Genomic DNA, 20,692 nt, shown 5'->3' with positions numbered 1-20,692 from the left:
GGAGATTATAACATTGCCGTCGTCAGCTTCCTCCTCAGAATCGCTGCCCCCCAAACAATTTATAATTCTATGCCATTTAGATTCCCCTGTTTTCCCGTTTCCTCTAGTTCTTGAATGACGACCTTCTTCTTCTTCTTCCTATTGGGATCGAAAGGAGTGATCTCTTAAGCTTTTCCTCTTCTCTGATACTTTCCCCACATTTTCCATTTCTTTTTCTTTTTCAAGGCTTGTTTTTCTTTCCCTAGATTGGATCTAATTTTGCAAGAGCTACCCCAGCATAGCAAAAGTAACCCAAATGATAATGATGGTCATTATATACTCCAAACCCAAAATCTGCTTCGGAATTTCCGTTGTGACTTGTCAATCCTCCCCATCTTTGATAAAAAAGAAAAGAATTTCCAACGAAAGTTCCATCCATCCAAGGCGTCAATGACTGCACCAAGAAATCCCTAATTGGATTCAGCAGATCGAGATGCCCAACCTCCTCTGCTATCAGTGCCAGCTTGGCAGCATGGGCCAAAGCTTTTCCATAGAAATATGAAGAATCAGTAGTGATTGGTTTAAGCTCACTCACATCACGGTCCAATGCCTCAGCAATCAATCTTTGAGACCCTGGATCTATGATGCCCTTTGAAGAATACCAACCCACAGAAATGGGAACTTCATTTAGAATCCAGCAATCACCCACCACTCCTATCATTTCACCATCCATGCCATTATAAAACAGAGCAGGACATACATGCAGTAGTTGAGTAGAGGACATCATATCTCTGTGCATTGGGAGACTCAGCATCAGCAGCTCCCCCCAACCATATTTCTTCCAATCATACTTTACTTGGAAAGGAAGAGACAGATCAGCATGCCCTTGCATGGGATAGGTTGTATTGAACCTATCCAAAATGTCTTCAGCACTATCATCCCCTGTAAGCAATACAACTCTTAAAACTCCCTTAAAATTTTGACTTGCAGTGAGGTTTGCAAACAAGTACACACCATCAGAGCTATATATTAGCCAGGTTTGGCCATTGCTCATTGTAACCTTGTGCTTGGTGCAACTTTCATCTGATGTAACCTTCAAAACCGCATGAATGGAGGAAATTTTCAACATGGAATACTCATCAAAGATCAATGTGATATAAGGAGACCCTCTCACAAGAGGCACTGTGAGTTGACCTGGAAGCTCAAGAGATGCACTCAGATCATCATAGTATGACACAACATGCTTGCCAACAATAGTCTTCAAGATCTTTGTGGCATCTGTGTTTCTTTCACCAGTTATAGAGTGGCAAAGCACAAAACCTAAATATGTACAAAGTAATAAATGTCACACACACAACTTTTTGGTGGATTTCACACCTCGGATGCGCAGCAACACGACAACATGAATCCACAACAATTTTAAGTGGCCATGGAAGATGAGAATTCAAATTATTTCAAAAGACAATCCTGCATAGTGGCTGTAGATTTTCCATAATTTTTTTGAGTGCCAGCTCAAAGCAAGAAAGGTTTCAGGAAGTTCAAGACTTCAAGACGAGCATGTAGAAAGTTCAAGACTTCAAGAGGGGCATGCGTAAATTTTCAGTTGCAGAATCGAGCACTGAATTCGAGAGGAATCTGAGGCTGGGGGGTCAAAATAGTGGCCAAGATTTGAAAGGGCATAGGCCTTGGGACTATTGGCCCCCAAAATTTCACAATTATAGGGGGGCATTTTTTTAAGGTGTGAAGTAGAGGAGGGGCACCATCCTCACTCTATGACGATTTTATGGAGAGGGGGGTTTGGAGCCAAAAAGCAATCTATAGATCTGAAGATGTAGGCCCGCTTCTTCAATTTTTTGCTCTCTCTCACTGGTCTTCATGTGAGGAATGGTTGCTTGGTTGTGTAGATAAAAAATCTATCTTTCTCTCTCCTCTCTCTCTCTCTCCTCCAAGAGACCATTCACACATGCAATAGAAAGAGATCAAGAATGGGATGAAGAATGCTTGTTCGACATGCACCGGATTGATGCAAGATTGAGAGGATGCTGAGAAGTGATGTCAAGTGCTATGTGGAGATTGATGGCAGGTCCGATGATTGTCCATGCATTCAATTTCCATGACCCGAAACATGCAATTTAGCAATACGTCCATTTTATGAAGAAAATTTGCTTGTTTTTGACAGTTTATAGTCCAAATGAAGTGCATATGATATGAAAATTTGTATGAACCTTGTTTGATATGTCTTTGAAGGCTACAAGTGATAGTATGCAAAATTTGTAGTTAAATGTGATCTTTAATAATAATTTAAAGCCCAAAATGTGAAATTTAAGTGGAAAAAAATGATTTTTTCTATTTTGGGTGGGAAAATCATGTTTCTGCAAGATGAAATGAAAGATAGTGGTGAATCTAAGCTATGTGTCCTTATTAGGCTGAATTAGAAAATAAAAAAATAGAGTAGTTATTAAATAAATAAATAGAAAAAAGAAAAAAATAGATTTTAAATGGAAAATATAGATTTTATGCACCAAAATTGTAAAAATATGTTTGTGGATGTATAGTGGGCCTAAGTCATGAGGTTTAGCCTTAGCTTAGCACCATTTCCATGTTATAGTGCATGATTTATTATTATTTAGACAAGAAAATGATATGAAAACATATCTACACCTACCACCGCAAGCATAACATTAAATGGTAGGGAGAGAGGGAGATTTATGAGTGGTGATCATGGTTTTACATCTAATTTATTCGGTGCATTTTGCATATAGATTTTATTTTATTTAAGTGTTAAAGGGTTCAATAGCACGAGTATGCTTGGTGCTATCCCTATGCAATGCAACAAGTATGCTAGTAGTATGAAAACCATAAAAAGCATTGGTTGTGCACACCCATGTTGCTGATTTGATTTAATAAATTGTTTGTGCACTTGTAGGCATTCACCTTTACATTGCATTTCATATAGATGATATCAAAAAAGAATGAGCTCCCTCCTGGATTGCATAACACTTGTTGGTTTCTTAAATGTTGACCGACATTGCGAGTGTGAGAAGTCTCAAGCTATAGGGTTAGTACATTCATTTCTTTGGGGACTAATAAAGTGAGGATACAAATTATCTCTTGAAACGATTTTTGTAAAGAGAGGACTATGTGTCGCATGTGTTATATATTTGAATGGCACATCTTAGGGCCAATCTTTGAGGTGTAGGAGAGCCCTAGTGGGTCATGTTAGTCAATCGAGGGGTGCTCATTGTGTATGTAATAAGGTGCTAGACACCATTATGTTTGGGTACTCCCTATGAGGAGTTGGGAAGGGATATGTTAGACTATAAACAATACAAATGCTTGTTCAAGTTAGCTCAAAGTGTGTAGCCTCCATGGACGCTCCTAGACGCGAGGCGGTGAGATGTTTTGATTGAGCATAAAGGCCCAGCTAGAGCCTTGGATCCTTTGTTGGATCCATTTTTGGTCCTGACAGGTTGTGCATTTGTCTGGAGCCGCTAATAAGTAGTGGTGTCCGAATCTTAATCAATAGGGAGGACTAATTGATTAGTGTATGCCAAAAGCTAGTGAAATAGATCCAAAAGACTATCGAGCCAAGTTTTAGAAGCAAGAAAAAGTTGAAAGGGCTAGAGAGTGGGTGGAAATTATTAGGAGGTATTCTCCTCAATGAACCATCTTGAGATCTCTACAAGGAAGGGTCTCAGCAACCCTAGTTCCACAAGTAGTTATTTAAGAGAAGGAAGAAACTCTAATACTTTCCCTCTCCTAGTCAGTCATCCCACTTTGAGTGGGATAGTAGTTCCACTAGTTTAGATATCCTTAGCCAATCCAATCATCATCGTGGCACAACCTATTGCAATCCCTACAGGCATGCTAGATTTGCTAGCCTTTGGATTTTCTCTACCCATTTTTAATGGGTTAGTAGAGGAAGATGTGGAGCTCCACATTAATGAGTTCCAAAAGTTAATGTTCAATTGTTGAATTCAAGATGAGGGATATCTAATGATGTTCTTTAATATGACTTTGAAAGAAGGAGTTGCAATATAGTATCACAACCTAGAACCTGGAACCATAACTACAATTGATCTATTTTTTGCAACCTTCCAAGGAGAGTTTGCCCCTAAAAGAGGAGGTCAATATTGGCTATGTGTTTTCAATGTAACACATCAAGAACCTCATGAGAATGTTAGTCTATACCAAGAAATTAAAATAAAGTGTTTCATAAATTACAAACCCATATTTCCATTCCAACTGCTACTCAACTATAGTACTTTTTACATGGGATGGACTTTAATATTTAGATGTAGTTGAGTAGTGTTGCTCTCGTTCATATTAACACTGCTATTACATGAGCAAAGGAGGTAAAGTAACAATTGCAAGCAGCCTACACCTCTAGGGAAAAATTAAATTTGAGTCTCAGACTTGGAAATAATTTGGCATTGACCAATGAAAGTCAAGGAACACCCATTACCAATCTGAATGGGAGAGGAAGCATAATGCAGAGTGTGCCCATATGCTACCAGATCCTTCTAATGTGACTATGGTGACAACTAGCTAGATAGCTCCACTAAATAGTGGAGGCCAAGTGACAAATCCCAATGTCATTCCAATTAATCAACAGTAATGGATCTCTAATAAGCTAGTTAGACCAACTGAACATAAAGTAGATGATCGCTGCTATGAGTGTAGTGCATCAAACGCCCTTGGCAAAGTCAAGGACATGATGAAGCATTATATTGATATGACAATGGAACAATATAGACAAATAGGCATAGATGTTAATTTCCTAAAGAAGAAGCAAAACTTAATAGGAAGTCGACACCCTAAAGAGGTGGGTCCATCAGGATTTCGTTGTAAGTGGTGTGGCTGTCAACACTTCCCCAGTTATTGCCCTAATGTCAAATGTGACATATGTGGGAAGTTCGACCATCTAGCTAGTATTTTCTGGAGTAAGATCAGCTCTCTTTAGCAAGGAAGTATGCAGCCAAGTCTAATAAATCATCGAGTACAAGGGAACAACCTTCAATGTGATGAAGGACCAAAACAAATACTGCAAAGAGAAAAAGCTACCATAGAGGAGCTACCTAGTGGTAGTGGAGTCAGCCTTATCGAATCTATGCATGTTAATACCACTAAGGATTCCAATTTGTGAGCCATTACAAGAGGATAAAAGGTTAAAGAAGATGATAGGGATAATGTAAAACCTGTTGAGATAAACTCCCATCGAATCCCATGACATCTTTGCCTAGAGCTATGATGAGTTGAGGAGTATTCCTCCCAATTTGGATGTGCATACCATTTCCTTAAAGGAAGGTAGCTGCCCTATGCAACAAAAAGTGAGACATATGCCTCTTGAACTAAGGGATGGATTATTTGAGGAGTTGCAAAAATTGTGTAAGGCTGGCTTGATATTTCCTATGCAACATATGGAGTGATATTCATTGGTAGTTATCAAGAAAAAGAAGAATAATCAAATCCAACTTTTCATAGATTTTAAGGAGCTCAATAAGTAGATGGTCAAAGATTACTATCCAGTTTCATTTATTGACTAGATTTTAGATCAGTTGGCAAGTAGAGATATTTATTCATTCATGGACTCCTTTGTTGGATATAACCAAATTGTTGTTGCAAAGGAGTACAAGTTGAAAACAATATTTATTACTATATTTGAAATCTTTGCATATCATAATATGGCATTTCAATTATGCAATGCACCTGGTTCTTGGCAACATACAACTGATAAGACTTTTGATTATATTTTCCCAGAGGAGTTGAAAATCTTTAGTGATGATCTAGGGGCAACCACCACAAGGGAGAGACAGTTGGTTATTCTAAGAAAATATTTTTCAAGTTGCAAGCAGTTCTGCATTTCTCTTAATCCAAGGAAGTGTGTCTTTGGAGTGACTTATGGATTGCTATTGGGCCATGTGGTTAGCTTGACTAGTATTACGACCAACCCTTTATCAATGCACTAGTAGAGAGAGCGTTGCCATTAACGAATCTACTATCCTTCAATTATGAGTTTGTTTGGAGTGACCCATGTGAAGTATCCTTTGAGGATGTAAAGCAAGGAAAAAGTGCCAATCCTGAGAGCACCTAAAAGAGGTGAGGTCTTCTATATATTTTTAGCAGCTACAATACATAACATTAGTTAATGTTTAGCCCAAATTTGGGAGGAGAAGTGGTATCATCAAATTGCATTTGCTAGCTATAAATTGGGAATATCTTAAATTAATTATACCTATATGAAGAAGTCGTGCCCTAGGATGGTATTTGTGACAAATAAATTTAGGCATTACATTATTTATGAAAAGGTAGTATTTTATATGAAGGTGGAGGGTTTGAGGCTATTGATAAATAAATTGGAGGCGCATGACTATCTGGAAAAGTGGTTAATCACTTTGCAAGAGTTTGATTATGAAATCAAGACTAACCACCAAAGGTACGGGACATGTTAAATGTCTTGTGGATTTCAAGGAGCCAAATGGAATTTTAGCTAAAGGTAGCGACCTTGAGGGTCTATTCAAAATTGATATAGCTTTCATTCCATCTTGGTATGTTGCCATAATACACTACCTATCTACAAGGGAGACTGAAGCCACTTTGTCAAAGGCTAAGAAGATGAAAATTAAATAGCAAGCTTTGAAATTTGCCTTGATTGTAGGAATATATATATTAACAGGGGGTTGATGATGTTTATTATCACTAATGTGTTATGCCTAATGAGGTCACGTTTATCTTGGAAGAGTGTCATGACTCCGCTCTTGTGGAGGACACTTTCTTGGACAGTTGACTGCACATAAAGCTTTAAGAGCTCGATATTGGTGGCCATCAATTTTCTAGGATGCATTTACATTTGTCAAGATATGTGATGTATGTCAAAGACATAATAGTAGGGAGAATAGGAAGCACCCTCTGACTCATATTATGGCTATACTACCATTCAAGAAGTGGGGCATTGATTTCATGGGTCCTATTGCCCCATCATCCTCTACAGAGAAGAGATATATCATAGTCGAAACTGATTATTTTACAAAGTGGTAAGTAGCACAAGCAACAAGGAAGGACAATGCAAAGGAGAGTTCTAGCTTTGTGCTAGCAGACTATCTGCCGATTTGGTCCACTAAAGGAGTTAGTATATCGGATCGCAAAACCCACTTTATGAATAAGGTGATTAAGAGCATAGCTAAAGCATGATAGATTAAACATAATAAAATAATACCTTATAATCCACATGTGAATGGGCATGTTAAAAGTACTAATAAATAGCTTGTGGGTATTCTATAGATAGTATCAAAGAAGAAATGAGATTGGGATAAGAAGTTAGTTTACGGCAAGCAGTGTGTACTACCCCCACAAATCGAGTTATTGACTATAAGATTTGCAATTAACCATTCTTTCAGGAACAAAGATACACTCTTTGAGCACTTTACAACTTTAGCACATCTCAATGAGATCAAATTGTAGAGTCTGTTACATCAAGAGATAGCTAAGCATCGAATGAAGCAATTTCATGATTTAAAAGCAAAGAAGTATACCTTCAAGAAAGGGTAGTTACTTTTATACTATGATGCACGTAGCGAGCTATTTCTTGGGAAACTAGAGCCTAAGTGGGATGATCCCTACAAAATAGTTACAATAGAGAAAAATAAGTCCACAACACTACTAGCAGATTTGCATCCCCTACTTAGAACACACATATTTGGAACAAAGATACCATTAGGGAAGACTTGTTTGGTGGAGCAAAGGTTATAAAGTGATTGAGCAAGAGGATTGGGCATTTTTTTGGGAGATCAAAGCCTTTTGCCATCATGGCTTAAGGATTTTGATGAGCATCCATGTTGGATTCAATGAAGAAGGTGGGATAGAGCCTTTGGCTCATGCTCTGAATATGCTGAATTTTGACTATCATAGTTACGAATAAAGAAGCCAATGATGGCCAGATGCGTGAACCCTTTATGGACATATATATTATAATTTGATGGAGCATCCAGGGGTCCCAATAAGAAAGGGATTATTGGGGTAGTCATTAGAGATCCTCGACGTACAAACACACTGAAATTAGCTACCTACCTTGGGGTAGGATTTACTAATAATATGGCAAAATATAAAGGCCTGATCATGGGACTGAATATTGCTAAGAAATGTGCTATTTACTAGTTATTAGTAAAAGGGGACTCCTAGTTGATTTTAAATCAATTGAATAGGATGTACAAAATGTGGAATCCCATTCTTTGTATGTATTATCGTGCTGCTATAAACCTGATTAACAAGTTTGAGAGAGTGTCTCTTCAGCTAGTTCTATGATATTGGAATCAATTTACCAATTCATTAGCAAATTATGCTTATGAAGAAGACCTATTTTTCAAATGTGGTCCTACCTTAGATATCTTCATTGATAATGAGAGAGGTCGTGATCAATTATGGGGACTATTATCAGAACATGATGTATATGGCAGGTGATGGTTAGTATGGGTATTGCAAAGAGTAGACAAGACCTATTTATTGTTATTATGTTGGACCCATAGTGTGGTCAACCAAAATTTTATGTGCACACGTCTTATTTTATACGCATGAGCTATGAGTCATAATCTGATGCATCTAGTTTAGGCCTAGGAGCCCTCTTTTCTCCTTGGAATAGAGTGTCTTGTTGTATGTGAGTACCACTCCAAGCAAGGATGTGTATAAGCTGTATTAGATTTTTTTTCTTTAGGACAATAGGGCCATTGTTTTGGATGCACAATGTTATATTTCATTAGTCCGATAGGGCCATCTTGATTGTTGCGAAAGTTGTATTTTGTTAGGCCAAGAGGTTCATCTATCTATTTGGTCTAGGTGCGGTTAATGTTTTCTTTTTTTAGTGTTGTATCGAACTGGTTTGATAGAGTGCCTAGAAAAAGCCTCTTTTTGCGCCAACGCTTCTTGTGGCCAAGTCGATGTGATATCCTTCCTTTATGAGTTCTTTTCTTTTATGTTGAATTGTTATGTGTATCTGTGGGGATTTTTCTTTCTTTTGTTGGGGATTGGCCATCAAGGCATGAAGTCCCAAAATTTAGATTATGTGTGTTTGGGGAGGTCCAAGTAGTTGTCTGCCTCCTATAAAGACATTGTCGAACACTCTAAGAACTCTTTTAGAAGGTAGTCCTAGTGACCCTGTTCTGCTAGCCTACTAGGCAACTGTTTCTAGGAGTTTTTGTTAGTTGTGAGGCAGCTAGAGAACCCTACCAAAATAAAAGAAAAAGAAGAAACAATGCATATATTTGAATCCTATAGTATGCGGAGGTGTGTAAAAAGGGATTCTAACCCCTAAACAAAAGGAAATGAAATGAAATGAAAAAAAAATGGAAGATTAGATAATCATTGTCTTGCGAAGGCCTCGTAGGTTTATGGGGATAAGTAGAGCCGAGGCTAATGCCTTGTCTCCTTAGGGGTGATGTCTAGTTGGATAAAATAATTAAGGATCGTTGGAGTGAAAATAAAAGTTATCGGAAGAAAAATGTTTAAGTATCACCTTGTGAGGCATTCGTAGGTTCTTGGATACTGAATCAGGACCTGGAATTGATATACTATTCTCCTTAGATCACTACGCTCAACTCCCTCCTTTTTACATGCTGGAGTATCAAGTCTTGAAGTACATAAAAAGTGATGAATCAAAGTATCTGAAAATGAAAGACTAGGCTATAGGAGTCCTTGCCTAGTAGAAGCTCCCAGTTGTCCATTTGACCTAGGGTAGGTAGGTAGTTTAGACCACCACTTAGGATGACTTCTTTGATAGTTCTTTCTAGCTTGTCTGTGTTGGAGCACTTGGTTATAGCGACTAGATTTGGATCTCTATTAGATTATACTTGGTCTATCCCTTGTGGATTTCCATGCCTTGATTTTTTTAGGGGGTTGGGCGAGAGCTATGTTTGTGTTTTGCTATGTATTCTTTTTTGAAGCAGCTTGATGCTCTTTATAGTTTCTTTATGTGCAAATAAGTTCATGAATTCGACAGGTTGAGTCACCCTATCCCGTGGTTGCCAATGAAAGTGGAATTTTAAGCTGGAGCAAGGGCCAAAGACATATCAAATTATGTCATTTTAAGGTATAATTTAAAGACCGACGGTAGCGGAAGACATGGATCCAACAATTCTAAGTAGTCGTGGAAGACGATAATTCAAATTATTTTAAAAGATAAACCTTAGTAATCGTTCCAAATTTTTCATAATTTCTTTTAGTCTTGCATAGAAGCAAGACAAGTTCTCAAAAGTTTAGGACTTCAAGACAGACACACAAAAATTTTCAAATGCAGAATCGGACACCAGATGCATGAGGAACTAGAGGCCACAAACTTGGGGGGGGGGGGGGGGGGGGGGGGGGTCAAAATTGTGGCCAAGATTTGAAAGGGCATACAACTTGGGGACATTGCCCCCCCCCCCCCCCCCAAAATCTCACGATTAGTGGGGGAGCTAGAGGGGCCATTTTCTGTTCATGCATGAAGCAAAGGAGGGGGGCCATCTTAAAGCCATGAAGATTTTGTGGAGAGGGGAGTTTGGAGCCAAAAAGTAACCCATAGATCTAAAGATGCTTTTCTACTTCTCTCATTTTTCACTCTCTATCGCTGGTCTTTGCATGAGGAATGGATGCCTAGTTGTGAAGTTCAAAAATCAATATTTCTCTCTTCTCTCTCTCTCTCTCTCTCTCTCTCTCTCTCTCTCCTCCTAGAGACCATTCATACGATCAATAGAATGAGAAGAACGGGATGAAGAATGCTTGTCCCGATTGATGCAAGATTGAGATGATGCTGAGAAATGATGTCAAGTGCTATGTGGAGATCAATGGTGGGTCCGATGACTATCCATGTATTCAATTTTTGTGACCTAAAACACGTAATTTAGCAATATGTCCATTTTATGAAGAAAATGTGGCAATATGTGGAGATCAATGGTGGGTCCAATGACTATCCACGCATTCATTTTCTGTGACCTAAAACACGTAACTTAGCAATATGTGGAGATCAATGGTGGGTCTGATGACTATCCATGCATTCAATTTCTATGACCTGAAACACATAATTTGGCAATATGCCCATTATATGAAGAAAATTTGCTTGTTTTTGACAATTTATGGTCCAAATGAAGTGCATATGGTATGAAAAATTTTATGAACCTTGTTTGACATGTCTTTGAGGGCTACGAGTGATAGCATGCAAAATCTATAGTTAAATGCGGTCATTATTAATAATTCAAAGCCCAAAATACGATATTCAAGTGAGAAAAAATGGTTTTTTTTGTTTTTTTAAATGAAAAAATAATGTTTTTGTAGGATGAAATGAAAGATAGTGGTGAATCTCAATAATTCTAGTTAATTTGAATAAGATAATAATAGTAATTATTAATAAATAAATAGAAAAATATCAAGAAAATGGATTTCAAATGGAAAAAAATAGATTTTATGCACAAAAAATTTACAGAAAAACATAAATATGTTTGTGGATGTATGGTGGGCCTAAGGCATGAGGTTTAGTATAAGCTTAGCCCCATTTTCATATTATAGAATGTGGAAGGGATTCGTTGGACTATAACAATACAAACACGTGTTTAATTTAGATTAGTGTCCAGACACTATTGGGGCTACAAGGCCATAGAGTGTTTTGGTTGAGCATAGAGGCTTGGCTAGAGCCTTAGAGCTAGTGTTGGGACCATTTTTGGTCCTGATAGTTATGTATTTCCCTAAAGGGGATGCTCTCAAACAACAATTTAGGGTAGGCTTATGTGTGACTCTCCTATGGTGTAAATCCACAATGGGTAACCACCAAGTGAGAGATACCTCCACTAAGAAAAGAGTCATCATATTACTCTTTGGTGACCCTCATGTGAGTTGAATCCCAAACTTTCCACTACAAATCAAGGTAGGTCCCTCCCATGAGTGGCGAGCCCTTTTATAGTTTGGTAGTGACCATCGAGTGTAGTGAAGCTCTCAATTAGGTAAGAAAGGCCCATCCTAGTTTCAAAGGGCACCATATCCAATTGGGAAGGGCTTCCCAACTTTGCGAAGGGCCCCGTATCACTCAATGGTGACTCTCGTGTGCAGTGAAGCCTAAATGGGTCACGACCAAGTGAGGAAGAGGCCCCTTATACTTGGAGGGCCCTCATACTGCTTAGTGGTGACCCTTTTGTACCATAAAGTCCACATGGATCAAGACCAAGTGAGGGAGGTCCCTCCCATTTGTGAAGGGGCATTGTATATCTTGGTGGTGACCCTTATGTGTGGTGAAGCCTACATGGATCACCACCAAGCAAGGCAGGCCCATCCTAATTTGTAGAGAGTCCCCATATAGATTGGTGGTGACCCTTGTGTATAATGAGTCCCCCATGGGTCACCATAAAAACCAAGGAGGCCCTTCCTAGTTGTGAAGAGATCCCGTATTTCTTGGTGGTGACCCTTGTATGTGATGAAGCCCATATGGGTCATGACAAAGCAAGGGACGGTCACCACCAAGCAAGGGAGATCAAGCATAGTCATGGAGGGCCCCCATATCATGTATTGGTAACCCGTATGTACAATGAAGCCCCCATGGGTCACAATCAAGTGAGGAAGACCCCTCCCACCAGTGGAGAGCCCTCATATTTCTTGGCAATGACCCTTCTGTGCCATGAAGCCTATATGGGTCAGTACCAAGTGAGAGAGGCCCCTCTCACTTACAAAGGGACCCTATATCACTTGTAGTGATCTTCATGTCTGGTGAATCTTGCATGGGTCACCATCAAGAAAGGGAGGTCACTCCTAGCTATGAAGAGACCCCATATCACTTGACTGGTGACCCTCGTATGCAATGAAGCCTGCATGGGTCAATAGCAAGCCAGGGAGGTCCCTTAAACTTACAAAGCGACCCTGTATCACTTGGTAGTGAACCGTCTTGTATAATAAATCCCATATGTGTTAGAACTAAGCGAGTCCCCTACCACTTATAGAGGGTCCCCATATGACTTGGCGATGACCCTCATTTATGGTGTACGTGAAAATTTATTTAGGAGGTTTTTTAGCTCCATGAATTTTTTGACCCTTTTTGCTTCTTTTTCGTTTATGAATAAGAAACAAGATGAAGTATGAGCTGGCATTTGAGGAGGATATGGAGGAGACCCTACATGAAAAGCTTGTTATATTTCTCTACAATGCACGCTCTCATTCTCATAGTCCTAAGTTTTTGTAGATGTTTAGTTCATTGCTTCCTATTGAGAATGTTTTGTGTTCCTATGTGAATGTGTTGAGTGTCCACATGGAGGAATGACAAAGAAAGGGCACAAAAAAGAGACATCTCTTTCATGCTACATGGGCAAATGAGATCATACAAAGGTATATGTATATGTGCAAATACTATTTTATGTGATGTATTGTGAATACAACATGCAAATACATGCATGCATCTCTTTCACAAATAAATTGGCAAATTCTCATTTTGTGAATGCATTATGAATCCATGCTTATATCTATGTCATAGGATTCATCTCCAACAAACCTCCACAAATGAGGAACATGAAGAGAATGGATGGGTGCTTCTAGTTGTAAGATCCAAAGGATACAACCTACCATTAGTCCATAGTTTGATATTCTTTATGCCCTTTAATCTCATTGCTTCCAAGGTACTTGATGTGTTAGTCGAAACTTTGTTTCTTTTGTGAATATATATACTCATCATTCAAATCGATATGAAGGTGGTATGGACATATATGGTTATCCATGCTTGCAATTGAGTTGCTAAAACGTGATCCAAGCTTGCAATTTGATGTGGTTTACAATCCCCCAAAATGAAAATTTGAAAGTAAAGAGAGACTACTTTGAGGGAGTCATTGAAGCATGTAGGGAAGTTTCTAAGTAGTGGTGAGCCATTAAAGGTGACAAGTGCATGTGATATCTTTGAAGTTCACCATCAATGAATGATAGAAAATGAAAGTAACAAGGTAAAAAAGGGCAAACATCCCCCAAGATTGCAATTTCCCTTTCTAAAATTTTTAAATAAATTGTATCATTCTTTCTCTCTCCTCAATTTCTTACATGGCCAAAAAAATACCTCAAATCTCCCCTAATGTTGTCCAAGATTGGATCTTCTAAAGATGATGGCATTGTGAGAGTCAACCCTTGTTTTGTCACCAATTGACATATCTCTTCAAGGTCAATAGAATCTTTGATAGGCTTTTCTCCTTTGTAAGTAATAGTAGAAACTATTGAGCTTGCATCTTCATCCCTCTCCTCCTCTATAGATATGTTGAGGGATTTTTTTTGCTTAGCACCAAATTTGATCTAAAGACTAGGTATATGGTGGATAAAAATCATAGAGAGCATTTAAAGACTTGAAAGAAAATTATAGAGGGATGCATTGGGTAGAAAGGAGAGGTTTTTTACAAATAACATTTTTGTTGTATTAGTTCTTGTAGGATTGGAGGAGAACAAGTCAAGCAAAAGGTTGCAAAATTAAAAGTTTGATTTTTAAACCTTGAGCATAGCAACCACTGGGGGATTACACTGAGCACTATACTACAATATTTTGTAACACTACATTGGGTCTTTGTGTACACCATCTTTTCAACTACATCCATTCCATGGTGAGAGATGCACTTGATTGCACCATCTTGATGCACTACATAGCATGAGGTTCACTAGAACTATATTCAAAAAAATTAGATGCATGATCACATGAGCAAGAAGCATCATAGAGCACCCACTTTTGGACACTACACATGGAGAAATTCTCACACTAACTAGGAACCTTAGGGATAGAGTGTGAGGTGGAAGGAAGAGTTGAGGATCGTATAGGACTCCATCAGATGTGAGAGAGGTTATAACAACTCAATGGAGCATTCATGAGAGCATGTGACAATGGGGGGTAGAGAGAAGCCTTATCATCTAAATGAGGGTGAGGTTCTTAAGTGTTAAGGATAATAAGTAATTCAAGGAACTTTTCATGTATGCATATACATATAGAGCAATGTCACTACTTAGATTAGTCTCAACAATTTCAATGCATTCATTTTTTATTTGTGGTGGCCATCAAGTGTTTGAAGTGATGGCATATGTTTTGGAATTGTATATTTTCATAAAGCATGAGTGCATGAGCACTAAGTACATCAATGGCACAAACACATTTCTAGCTTGGTGCACAAGGAACGTGAGATAGCATGTCTAGTGGCTACTAGTGCAAGGAGATGGGCTATTTTTCTATCCAAGAGATATTGGAAGGGACATGATGTGAGTGTAGAACAATATTTTGTTAAGAGAATTGAGGTTGAGAAGAGTGATAATTTTTAGCTTTTCCAAGAAATACATATGTACTTATGGCCCTAAGAGTTGGTAGCGTGTTTAGATGGTATTTTATTTTCTATATTTTTGGACCTATAAACCATGTGAAGTGATATAAATATTGTGAGTTATGAGTGCGTGCACTTATGTTGACAATTCTTTTTGGTGTTTATGTGTGTAAATACCATAAGTATTGTAAGTCTTTCCATGTGTTATCAAGGTTTGTTTGTGCTTACATATGAACACGGCTATAGTGAGCCGTATCCAAAGGCCAAACATGGAAACTAAGGTGGCCAGCACGTGAAGAAGGCATGGAGGAGGAAGACTTGGTAAGAGAATGGTACATCTGGTTGGGACCAAGCCTTGATGGCAAAGAGAAGGACCTACATAAGGATGAGGAGGAGGAAAGATCAAGAAGAGTACGCTCATGTTTTCAAAATAGGGGGTGATATAAATCCCTAGGGAGGCGCAATATGTATGAAAGATGGAAGGTAGGCCTTCTATTTCAAAGTAGAAGTCAGAATAGCTAGCCTTGATGATACAGAGGAGAATATGTTTTAGTTTGAATCAAGGGTTGGATACCATGGACGTGCACTCTCTTGGGTTTAAGGCAAGTCGGGCTAGAGGATTACAGAGTGGGATACATATGTCATTAGCAAGCCTACATCTTTGGGTTGGAGTGGAAACATCAGTCTGTAAGCATAGAATAGAATGGGCCAAAGCTAGTAATTGAATCAGAAGGAGCGACTGCCACTTTTTGATCATAAGGGATTGCCGGGCCAGGGATCAGATGAGTTAGAGCATTAATAAAACAACTGATCTAAAGGAGGTCAAAGATCCAAAGGAAGAGCTTGTATCATCTACTACACATATCCATCAATAGATGTATATTATCTAGGAGCAAGGTTGATGCTACAATAAGCTGAGTGTGAACTCCTAAGAGTCGCATGATAGCTATTGTATGAGGAGACGTGAAGAAGGGAGGACGATGGTGATGCTACTTGTAAACGACAAAAGATGAGGACATAAGAAAAGCTTGTGGCCTGGGTAGCCATCAAAGTTCATGGACGCAACTACCTGAAAGAAGGCAATTGCTTTGGTATAGGGCGGCTTGTTTAGAAGACACTTGGATCTACAGGTGTGATAGTAGGGTGGCCAAGCCTAAGAGCAATTGTTGGTAATCAGCAATAGTGATCACAACCTGAGTAATCCTAGAGGGGCGGCCATCTTCAAGCTTAATAGAGGGAGTTTCTAAAGATAAAGAAGAATACTTGTGATCAAGGAGGGAAAAAGATAAGGGATTTTCTTACATAGGACCCAATTCAAACTAAAGACTAGGTATACTACAACATCATAGAAAGCATCTAAAGACTTTGAAATAAAATCCTAGAAGGTCCCATTGGGTAGAGAGGAGAGGTTGTTTGCAAATAACATTTTGTGCTGCATTAGTTCTTGCAAGATTGGAGGAGAATAATGGGAGAACAAGTCAAACAAATGGTTGGAAATTAAAGTTATGGTTTTTTAACATTGAACATAGCACTCATTGGGGGATTATACTAAGCACTACACTACATTATTTTGTTACATTGCACTAGGGCTTTGTATAACCCATCTTTTCAATTGAATCCGTGCCATGCAGGGAGATGCACTTGCTTGCACCACCATGATGCAGTGCATGGCATGAGGCCCACTAGAGCTATATCCAAAAAAATAGATGCATGAGCACATGAACGAGAACCATCATTGAGCACACAGTTTTGGACTTAAAGAAGCATGAATGCTATATGGTAATTTTTTTATTACATTAGGTAGGATAGGATTAAAATAGTATGAGCACACAATAGGGTTTTACTGCTATATAACAGGCTAAAATAGGAAAAAGAAGGGCAAACAACAAAACTGTGGGATAAATACTAGTAAGAGGAGCAAGATTAAGGTGAATGTAGACCCGGGTAGGGCAATAAGAGGCCATGAATGGCAAGGAAGACCTCACTTTGCATTAGAGAGAGAGAGAGACCTACTGATCACATAGGATATTACACACTTTGATTCTGGTATTTTTGACTAATCCAAGTATGTAAGGATCTTCTTTATATACTATTGATGTGATCTGGAAGGTATGAAAGGGGTCCGTGAAAAGAGCTAGGAGAAATTGGCCAAAAATCATCGCATTGCACCATCAAGTTCGCAGTCGGCGGACCACCATGTCCTAGTCCCCGACTTCCAGAGTTAGATAGTCAGGGACCGCCTTGATTGGGAGCATTGGACCATCCGACTCCACAAGTCAGACTGCCACCCCAGGTGTAATCGGACCACCCGTCTAGTCGGATGCTCTTTGACAGTGGACCAACTCAAAGACCACTCGAGCTTAGACCGTCCAATCGCGACGATCGGACCATAGAGTCGGAGACCAATCCATCTTGTCCAATTGAACAGACCCGGTGCAATTTCAAAAATCTGACATTCCATAATTGGACCATCTAGAATTGGGCGCCCCAAAATTAGACACCTGTCACAAATCAGACATCCAATTTCTAGAATCAGACTCCCAGAATCGGACACATGAAAATCAAAGTTGAACCACCTAGGATCCGAATCAGACCAGTTGGGCAAAAGAACTAGGAGTAGCACCACCCCCTAGGCAAGATCTATTGGGACACATTCTCGAACACCTCAGGAAACCCACCGTGGCTCTCCAACTAGAGGAAACCGTGACTATGCCACTTAGAGGTAGACTCTAGGAGCTTGGTTGCATAGCCCAAGGATTGACCTCTAGACTGTAACTCGGACTTAATAGAGTGTAGAAGGAGTAGCATAGATCCTGTACTATCCTTAGGAGAGACCAAAGCCATATTAGGTCATAGACACAAAAAGGGGATAGCTAGGATTGCATAATCATTTCACAGATGCACCCCACACAGTGATTTCTTCCACAAAAGTGCACTGGAAAGGGACAGAAATCTTGATTTTGCACCATGCACAATGGAACACCACTGAGTATACATAAGTTGAGGACCGTTTTCAGTAACAAGGAATATAGTCATACTTAATAACTCAAGGAACACACCAGTAGGAGGAGACCTCATAACGTAGTTAGATGCTTTGGAGCCCCATCAATAGGACCTTCCATAGGCTAGTAGAGGAGGTAGTGGCAAGCTTGGAGGAAGAGAGGAAAGCGGTTAGGTGAGAACTACAGGGCATAGCTGCCTACAATCGCAAGCAGAGAACTAGGAAGCTGCAACAAGACATAGATGTGTATAAGGCTTGATCTGTGCTAGCCTTAGCTAGAAAAAACAAGGTAGGACCAACCGCAGAGGAAGAGAAAGCACTGGAGATAGACCTCACGTTGAGCGAGCTTGTGACCAAGCACCTCATCGACAACAGAGCTACTAAACAAAGTATGGTAGCATTAGCAACCACGCTACTTTGAAGCCTAGGAATCACTCAAGGGGCGAAGAGCCAATCAAAAATCCCTTCACTGGCTAAGCAACTACACAAGTACCAGCCTAGTTGTGACCTATACAGTTTCATGGAGCAGTTTGAGCAAGTTTGCGAGGCCAACAGTCTCATGGACATAGCACAATGCTCCTAAGCATTTGGGCTCTACTTAGGTGACAAAGGTAGGACATGGTACACCAGTTTGGATGTGGCAAAGCAGCCAAACTTTGCCCGACTAAAAGATCTCTTCATTAAGAGATTCTCAGAAACAAGATACTCTGATAACCTCATAGTCCGACTGATGAATGTTGGTCAAAAGGACAAGGAGGACATAAGAGACTATGTCACTCATGTGTGCAGCCTCTTCAAGAGAATCCCACGAATGAGTGACCAAATGAAAGAGTGGTCTCCACCATGTCCATAAATGAAATCTGCAGCGAGGAGTTGTACAAGGCTTTGGCAAGTAACTCTAGCTTGCAGCAAGACGTGTTAGCTAGGGTCTTTGATGAAGCAATTAAGGTGGATGACCAGTTGAGAGAGAGAAACTCTCAAAACTTGAACCGCAACAGCTCTAGTCAGAGGACCACAACATCGAGGGAGAGATCAACCCCCAGCACATAGGACAGGGGGAAGAATATAGATCAGGGCGAGGAGCTCGTCGAGGTGCGAATCGAGCTATCACGCCTACAAGAATTGGTGAGAAAACCAATGCGATCGCATGTCCAATGTGTGCATTGTGGTGGCAACCACCTCCCACCCGAGTGCTAGGGTCCTTGGTCTAGGCCTTGCGTGAATTGTGGTGGATTCGTCCATGATGCCATGCACTGTAGGTTGCCTAGGAGATTCCCCTATGTCTAGCAATAGAACCTGCCATACCTCGGGAATAGGCCACCAAATTTCCTTGGAAGAGGAGCCCAGCTAGCACTTCCAGCACCAAATGATGCAAAGCCCATCATCCCTAAAATGGAGATCAACCCACGGGGGATTCACTAGTAGTAATAAGGAGACATCACCTGCGTGCAAGAAATATATGAAAATACCCCTTATCTACCCTCTATTTATGAAACCTTACCTTATAAAATGTACCTTCCTTCACTTAAATAACCCCCCTCCCTTACACTCACGTGGTATCATACGGTAAACCCTGGTGGACCCCTCGGGGATCAACCCAACATACCCCGGCCCACTAGGACCCTATGTGACCCATCCACCGAGTGTAGATGCACAATCAAGCCGCGATGGATTCCCAAATATCTGTTGCAAGCCCAAGGATACTACCAAGGAAACACCTAGATATGGGTGCCCAAGATGAGAGATCCTAGAAGCATAGCCCACAAACTACAACCATCGACTGCCACCCCATCTTCAAGAAGCCCCACTTCTACTAAGGCAAGGAACACCCAGGAAACTCGAGCTGCAAAGCCCACAGAATCCGTGATGGTTGTTGTCAAAAAAACCCAACCAATATATTGACCAAAACAATAGTTCAATATCCTGGAATCATCTAAGTCCAGAGAACTTGGCATCCCAGTGGCTGCGCAAGAGGGAAGAAATGCACTATCTGTGCCACTGGAGCTACCCTCAGTACCCCAAAGCATCGCTGGACATGCAGATCAAACTACAGAGTTATCCTTAGATCTAACACTGCCTAGTTTTCCACCCCTTGAACCATTACTGTCTAGCTCAATTCCACCCCAACCACCAACAGGTCTTAGGCCTTCCTACGAGCGACGCTCATTTCTATCGGTCGCCAAGGACCTTGTTGAGAATATGGGAGATGACTTGGTGACTTGCATCAAGCTTTTGGATAACACCTCTACCACGTTTGCTAGGAGCTACAAAAGACTTTACCTTGGCTTGCTTGATGAACCCCTTGTCTCTGAGGTTTGTTCCTTGTCCTGCACTTGGGAAGAATACGAGTGTATAACCATAACATCCCCCAAAGTCTCAAAGGAGTTGATCGATAATGGTAAAATCTCAAAATAGCATGCATTCAACAGACGAT

General features: G+C 40.0%; 1 protein-coding gene across 1 annotated transcript; it reads right to left on the bottom strand.

Annotated features, from left to right (window-relative positions):
- Positions 1-241: 241 nt before the first annotated feature.
- LOC148024779 (glucan endo-1,3-beta-D-glucosidase-like) lies at positions 242-20,285 on the bottom strand. The gene is made up of 2 exons (XM_087693614.1): positions 20,033-20,285; positions 242-1,299 (listed from the first exon to the last, which is right to left on the bottom strand). The coding sequence occupies exons 1-2, from the start codon at positions 20,283-20,285 to the stop codon at positions 242-244; spliced, it is 1,311 nt and encodes a 436-aa protein (XP_087549740.1).
- Positions 20,286-20,692: the final 407 nt, after the last annotated feature.

This window comes from Lygodium microphyllum, chromosome 15, assembly GCF_053477565.2.
Source record: "Lygodium microphyllum isolate KBCC chromosome 15, Lygodium_microphyllum_v1.1.10, whole genome shotgun sequence".
Lineage (NCBI taxonomy): Eukaryota > Viridiplantae > Streptophyta > Polypodiopsida > Schizaeales > Lygodiaceae > Lygodium > Lygodium microphyllum.
This window is presented reverse-complemented; position numbering and strand designations above follow the sequence as displayed.